Source organism: Sinocyclocheilus rhinocerous, unplaced genomic scaffold (genome assembly GCF_001515625.1).
Source record: "Sinocyclocheilus rhinocerous isolate Xijiao unplaced genomic scaffold, SAMN03320098_v1.1 scaffold1402, whole genome shotgun sequence".
Lineage (NCBI taxonomy): Eukaryota > Metazoa > Chordata > Actinopteri > Cypriniformes > Cyprinidae > Sinocyclocheilus > Sinocyclocheilus rhinocerous.
This window is the reverse complement of record NW_015640486.1, coordinates 143237-151259: the sequence shown is the minus strand read 5'-3', so window position 1 is coordinate 151259 and position 8023 is coordinate 143237. Positions and strand designations below refer to the sequence as shown.

General features: G+C 36.2%; 1 protein-coding gene across 1 annotated transcript in view; it reads left to right on the top strand.

The window, feature by feature from the left end:
* polr1d (RNA polymerase I and III subunit D) overlaps nucleotides 1–8023 on the top strand; it is a 13262-nt gene that overhangs the window by 4307 nt on the left and 932 nt on the right. Inside the window, exons 2-5 of the mRNA XM_016569332.1 lie at nucleotides 1191–1338; nucleotides 3659–3756; nucleotides 5997–6073; nucleotides 7850–7932. Of these exons, the coding sequence (XP_016424818.1) occupies nucleotides 1276–1338; nucleotides 3659–3756; nucleotides 5997–6073; nucleotides 7850–7932 (321 nt within the window). The 5' untranslated portion in view covers nucleotides 1191–1275. The remainder of the gene's footprint in view (nucleotides 1–1190; nucleotides 1339–3658; nucleotides 3757–5996; nucleotides 6074–7849; nucleotides 7933–8023) is intronic.

Below are 8023 nucleotides of genomic sequence, written 5' to 3'. Positions count from 1 at the left end.
TGAGCTCTGCTGACCCCGCCCCTCTCTTCCGAGCCGCTCTCTGAGAGACTGTTTATGTCAGCCGCATTCATTGTGAAACTTGCTAATTAGCACATTATTAGGAAAGGCGAATTGCCATGATTCGTTAAAAAAACCTTACACTCACTTCTTCTGTTGGTGAAGCTGGATTGCGAATGATTCGTGCGAACATAGACGCATTTATGTAGATCGGGGGCGCATTCCCTTCAGAAACAAACATAATCCACTGCGTCTTCAGTGACTTCTGCATGTAGCATCCTATGACCCCTTTAAGACAGATTCATTCCTAACCATAATGAATGTATGTATTATCTTGTCAAATTCTTAAATTCAGATAAATATACGTGCAAGTATGCATGACATATGCACCTTTTTTTTTTTTGAGAGAGAGAGAGAGAGGTGTCAAAAATGTATTTACAATGCAATTACAATTTCATAAATGTTAATCACAATGCAATACAAGATTACTTGTCAAACAAATACAAAAACTTGAAATCACATAGAGATTGCAGAGTGTACATGATATAGTAACATTACTTCCAATAATCTTGAAAATAGATTGGTATTAATAATACAACACAAACTCTGTGATGCGACAAAGTCATACAGGGACGATTCATTTCTTGATCTTGGGGACATTTTTATTGATTTTCGTGGCATTTCCAACCTTTCACACCAACACCAGACTAACTAGTAAAGTGTTATGTGTTGCACATTTTATTGGTGCAGAGATGAGTATGTGTACTTTGTAAAGAGTTTGCATCTAGCACTTATGCACCACCATTAAATTCTGTCATCTGTCGCATACATACCAATGAACAGACATTTAGACGTTTATGTTAATGTGCAAAGCACTGGAAATTAAAATGTGTGAATTAAGCTCTCTAAAAACTTTTGTTTTACCGCATTGACCTCTGTCCCATCATCACACTTGTGGTCTTCATGTGCACTGGAACACAAATACAGGAAGAGCGTCATGTAAACATGAGCAGACCGCAGCTGTGGGTATATGGGGACGGGCCCTTGGTTTCAGTGTGGGCTAAAGGAGGGTCTGACCATATGCTTTTTAACCATTAAGTAATTATCGAAATGTATTATGCTTGTTTTCCCAATTCTTAAACAAAATACATATTTTTTTTTATTATTAATTATTTATTTACTTATTTAACCAGGAAGGTCCTGCTGAGATGCGAGATGAGATAGTTGGAGTCAGAGCCGCGCATGCGCAGTCGGACGGAGGCATAGTCAGAGCTGCGCATGCGCAGTAGGACGCGCAGCGGCAGCATGGCGGAGCCCGCACAGAAACACGCGCTGGAGATGGTAAATCAAACTTCATTATTGACGCATTCTGTTTTTATGATTTTATTATATGTCAATATAGAAGACTTCGCATCCTCTACGGACAATTCTGGGTCAAATGCGGCAGTTCTGAGTGTTGTTATAGTAGACCGTGTCGCTACAGTGCGGGTTTCCTCGTGTTTCCAGAGCAGATCAACATTATACTAACACAAAACAAATGTACCAGATCTACATTAATAGTATTGACTTGCCAACGTCGCGAAACTTTATAATTTAGCTTCAAGAGAATATATAAATGCTGTATAACCCAGATGAGCGAACTCAAGGCAACAGAGGCGAACGCATAACTTAAAACAGAAAACAAATACTATTTGTAGATAAATATTAGGCCTACTTTATATATATATATATATATATAAATGGGGTTGTCAGTAAAATAAATGAAAACTAGAATTAGACATTCCATGTAGGTGTACAATTCTTCCTCCGGCACAAGTTATTGTATTAGAGCAGTAACTGTAAATGATTATCATATGCAAAAATCATATGTAATATTACTATGTGCAGATGAACGAATGTGCTAACATTTAGAGTTTAACAAAACTCAAATTGAATTCAGCTGGACACACTTTCCTGTTTATCACAACAAATGGCCAAGCAAAGCGCACGACACTGACAAGGTACGCGATACAGTACGAGACCAAACGCCATTAGTTTGTGTTCATTTATTTCAGTTTTTAATTTAGCAATTTTAACTTTTACATTTTAAAGTTGTAGCCTGTTTTTTAATTTTTAAAAGCAAGTGTTTTTGTCTTGGAACATGATATTTATATGTTAACCCTTATTTTGCACATAAAGTCATTCACGTTATTTTGCCAAGCAGAAGTGATTCATTAGCAGTTACGGGTAAATAACTAGAAACATAACTGTTAACACTATTAGTGCTACAAACCAGTGTTCATAATTACAACAATGCATTCAAAGAAGATAAGAAATATCAGTTTGCAACATCACAAGCTGTTTTGTTCAGCCAATATAATAGTTGAATTAAAGTTAAGGTGGATAGCAGAGATACTGTACATTCATGTTTGTTTTCATAGCCTTCAATTTGCACATTGTTTGGAGGACAACATTATGCATGTGGAATAATGTGTTTTTTAAGTAATAAAAAAATAAAATAAAATTCCAATTTATCAAATCAAGTGATCAATGAATCAGTCATAAAAAAACAGTGTTGCAGCTCTAGTTCAGTCATGTGAAGATTATTCAGATTTAAAAACTCAGTTTAATCTGTAGAGAATGTCACAAACACTTGTTGCATCCGAAAGTAGTTGCTCTTAAAAAAAACCCAGCTGTGAAAACTTCTCAACCCGAAACGGTTCTTCTGCCCTGAAACAAAGCGCTTGGCTTCAGTTTATGAGAAATAATAAAAATATGTGCATTAATAATACACGGTGAATGGTTTGGAATTAATGCATATACAACAAACTATATGAGGTGAATCCAGTAGTAAATGAAAGAAGTAACTACTGTTTTGAAATAGATATGACGGGTCGTTTATACAAGAATTGCACATTCAAGACTCACTCATTCATATTTCACTCAGAAAATATGCTAAAAGACATTTTTAAGAAGGTCTTTCCAGGAAGAACTTTAGAATTTTTCTCACTGATTAAATTGAAAGATTCTATCTGATTGTATCAGTTCTGTTGCTGTTACTTGTATGTTTTTGTAGCGACTGCTTCTTAAGAAAATGTTATATTGTTGTAAATGATGTATGGAAATGATACTGTTAATGTTGCCATGAATATAGCTATTGTTGCTGATACATACATGCATGCATACAGTCAACCCAAAAATTATTCAGAGAGCAGATATAATTTTTTATATTTTATTGTACTAGTGGGTGCAGGACACTATAGTTCATTTATGTAAGTGAGGATAGCAAAATAAAGTAAACCGTGACATATTATACCCAAAACTAACGGTAAAATTTGGGACCTAAAATTATTCAGAAGCTTTGACCTGAGCATGTTTTTCTTTAATTGCTAATGCGATGTTTTTCCACCACAGACTGAACAGAATGAAGCATTGCTTGGTAATTAGTTGAGCTAAATTGGTATTATCTAATTGTGTTCAGCTGAATTCATTACATACCTTTCTATCAAAGTTATCCGACATCATCAAGCTGAATTAGTTCTGACACAGTTTAACTCCGAGTTCTTTTTCTCAACTGTGATAATGTGGGCATTCTGTGTGAATAATGTATTGTTTGGTGCATGATCAGCAGCCGTGTGTTTCTGTGACTCTGGAGTGCAGATGGGTGATGTTTGTGTTTCAGGTGCGGACGGACGGCGCAGACGAGGGCTGTGTGACGTTTGTGCTTCAAGAAGAGGATCACACGCTGGGAAACTCGCTCCGATACATGATCATGAAGAGGTCAGACTAAACACGACTCGCGTCTGCTTTCGATCGGCTCTCCCTCGTTTAGCATTGCCTTCGTGACATCAATGAGACGTTTCTGCCGAGATGAGTGCTAATTAGGGCTGTGCGATTTGGGGGAAAATATCAAATTGCGATTTTTTTGACAGATATTGCGATTGCGATTTGATTTGCGATTTTAAATTTGCAAAGTCAAGCTTCAGCTCAATATATATATATATATAAATACACACACATGCATGTATGTTTAAGAAAAATGTGTTATGTTTAGGGTTGCAAAAAGGTGAAAAATTTCCAGTAAATTTCGGAAATAAATTTACCGGAAATTTTCCACCCCTTTGCAAACCTAGTTATGTTTATATATTAAATATATTTATATATAATATAAAATATAATAATGTAAATGTATATACATGTAAATATTTTCAAAAGATATGCTGTATGTGTGTGTGTGTTTATATATACATAATAAATATACACAGTACACACGCATATATTATGTAAACAAAAACTTTTATTTTGGATGCAATTAATCGTTTGACAGCACTACTCTTTACTTAAAAAAAAAACTATGTCTAAAAAGGGTAATATTTTAAGTATTTGAGGTCTGAGATGTGGGAACGGTGAAGAGAGAGAGAGGGCAAACATTTAGCATTTTAGGTCTAATCAGCCAATATTGTCTTAAATAGCCTGCATAGCAGTTATAGCGCCACCTATGGTCCAATCTTGATGACACTTTGCATGATTGTTAAGAGTTATCTGCCAAATGTTTTCACCAAGTTTCGTACAATTTTGAGTTTTTGTTTAGGTTTTATAGGCTTTTGGGTATATATGGCCAAGCCCCTTTTCTAAATGACCCCGTTATAGCTAAACAAAAAAAAATAATTATTGATCTAGAGAGTCCAGAGAATTGTTCTGCAGTGGTTTGACCGAGATTGAGCGAAAAACCTAGGACTAGTTCGCAAAAGTAGGTTTTTAATACAATGGAGAATAATTAATGAAAGATTTGATTGACAGAAGTGGTTCTTGAGGCAAAGTTTCTCAGCATGAAGAGATCTATCAAATGATATGAAGATTGAGTGTATGTGTGAAAAATCATGCCTTATACAATCATTTATGAACTTGAAAAATGCAATTTCGCCCGCTAGTGGCCGATTTCTTTCAAAATTCTTACAGATCTTTAGGGCCATGGGTCGAACATGCCCACCGAGTTTCGTTTTGATCTGCCTCCGTTAACCTTGTCTAATAAGTGCTCAAACTTCATTGGCCGATGGCAACCATGTTTTTTGAGATACGCCAATGTCCTCATAGACACTTATGGCACATTGGACAAAGACACTGCATACCAATTTTCGGATCAATTGGACTAATGCTTGCGTAGTTATAGGCATTTTTATGTTTTTTCCATTATAGCGCCACCAAGTGGCAGAGCTGTGCATTATTTTTTTTTTGACCAAAGATTGAGCTCTTACACAGGCGTACCAAGTTTGGTGAAGATATCTCATTCTGTTCATGAGTTATAGTCATTTTAGTAAAATTGGCCCCGCCCCTTATGAATGTTTTGGCGTCCCTATGCGACGGTGAGTCAAAATTTCAATATGATAATATTTCAATGATAATTATTGATATTCACTGTCCAGAGAATATTTCTGCAGTGGTTTGGTTTCGATCAGCCGAAAAACCTAGGACTAGTTCACGAAAGTAGGTTTTTAATTTACTTCAAAATGGCGGGAAAACCGGACCTCGTAGAGCGAATCTGACTTTCTAGGTTTTTGTCCGCCTTGACCCAAGGATTCCAAAAGTATAAATATTTTTGAGTCTATGACAAACGGTCTAGGAGATATGAGCGATTTCACATTTTTGTTCACTGTAGCGCCCCCTATTGGCCGATTGGTGTGAGTCTTTGTCAGGTCTCCCCAAATTGAGTCTCTAGGCCTTTCGGTTTGGTCTGCACGATCAGTTTTACGGCGGAAAAATAATAATACAAATCCTTACAATTACAATAGGGTTTCAGCACTACCTGCTTGAACCCCTAATTTAAAAAAAACCTTAAAGTATCTACAAAAGAGCATGTAAAGCAAATGTCTTCAAAAGAAATTGTGTGTGGATCTTCTCACCTGTTTGCATCTGTGTATCAGCAGAGGAGTGTGTGTGTGTGTGTGCGTGCGTGTGTGCGTGTGTGTGTGTGTGTGTGTGTCAGCAGTGTGTAGTCTGAGGCGTGTGGTTTGTTTCTGCAGTCAGGACGTGGAGTTCTGTGGCTACAGCATCACACACCCGTCAGAAAGCAAGATCAACTTCCGCATTCAGACGCGAGGTGAGAGACTGCTTCATATCTGAAACACAGAGCTGAAACACTAACACATATAATCATACCCATCTTTCTGTAGCACAGAGCTGAAACACAGCAGCTCTCACTTGGTTTTGTTTAGAAATGGCATAGCTCTTATCAGTTCCATTAGTGCAGTATTGAAGCAGTGAAACTAAAACACTCAAAATGAGTAATATAATCATAATTCCTCTAGTGCAGCGTTATAGCCTTGTGGTATCTATGATTGTTTCCCATCTTTTTTTTGTCATGCAAAGCACTGATTATCAAGCATCAGAATGAAGATGCGGTGCAGTTATTGAAGCTCAGGCTGTTTCTTGTAAGCACTTATGCATCTCTAGTAACATATAAGTGAAATCAGAATAGCGCTGAAGACCCAGATATACTTCATGTGAAATCAAAGAATGTCATTTCAAACAAAGTCAGGCCAAAACAAAGTTTGATTAGAATTTAAGGAGTTTAAAAAAAGCTTGCCAAAGCAATCCTTGAAAAAAATAGATAAATAAATAAAAATCCATATGACATAACACAACCACATTAAATGACATACATGTCCGCATCCCTATGATCAGATGCTTTTTAACTGCTGCAAATCAAATACTTTAAAATAGTAGTAAATAAAATAAAAAGTGTCATTCTCAAAGTCTAGTTCTTCTAATTGTGGTTTGGTGCTGATGTGCAATAAAGCTGTTTTCAGATCATGATGTGAAACACTCTCACGTTGAGCCTCAGTCAGTTGTGATTTACATTTATAATGTAAACTTAGTGTAGTTGTTCTCTGAAGTGCTCGACGGAATGATAGATGAATAAACAGAATATGCTACACACACAGCAAATAAAACATGATTAGGTTCTTAGGAAAATTTGATCTTTTCACGGTTTTAAGACTAAAAATTAATTTTAGATGAGATGTTAAAAATCAGCGTAAGCTCATTGAATATTGAAATCCCACAAATCCTACATTTGATCACTCTTTAAAAGAAAGGAAAAGTAGATTTAAAACTATTATTGAGCTTTTCCCCCAGTTAAAATCATCCTAGTGGAAGAATTTCTCTTGTGTGACTGAATCCCAGATATGCCGCATGTTTATTTCAGTGAACAGAACAGGGGGCTGTTTCATAATAGACACTAAGAAAAGTGAGGATTAAAGTCCAAAACCTTACTTAACCTAAAAAAAAAAAACGGATCAGGTTCGATTTCGATGTGTTTTTCGCATCCCTAACAAGCATTTTGATAGGAAAGGATGACGAATACGAAAATACACATACGAAAATTTCGGACTCTTTCTAAATGTTAGAAAGTCATGCAAATATATAAATTTTTGCATTATATTTCCATTTGTTGTTGGACATTAAATGTGACATATGTAGAATTTTAATCCTACATACAAGTGTATTTTTATGATAGCAGCACTTGTAAAATGTTTTCATAAAAAAAAAAAAAAGGTAATTAAATCTCGGGCGCAATGCATTAAATACAGTTGGTTGTAGCCTAAATTTTTATTTATGTGATTTAAGTTGCATATTCTGTATACTTTTATTTCTGGACTGATAATAAAGTAAAATAATGTGTATGTGAGAGAGTCAGCGGCAAGTAATATTAATGCATTCCTGAGCTTAAGCTTTGGTCATTTTGCTTTTGGAAACCAAGTCAGACTAACTGAAACAAGCCCGGCTTATTTGGTAAGCTAGTTTTATGACACAGCCCCAGGAGTATCGCTAGATCTGTGATCCCTGTGTTCATTATCTCTCTGATGCTGTGCAGACGGGATCGCAGCGTCTGAGCCTCTGCGCAGCGGCCTGAACAGCCTGACTGAAGTCTGCAGACATGTGCTGCACACCTTTGAGGTTTGTCCTGCTGCGCGTGATTTGAAACACAATAACTAAAATAATGATTTATTGTTGTTGTGAAATGAAAGTTCTCAGATGTGACCCTGGA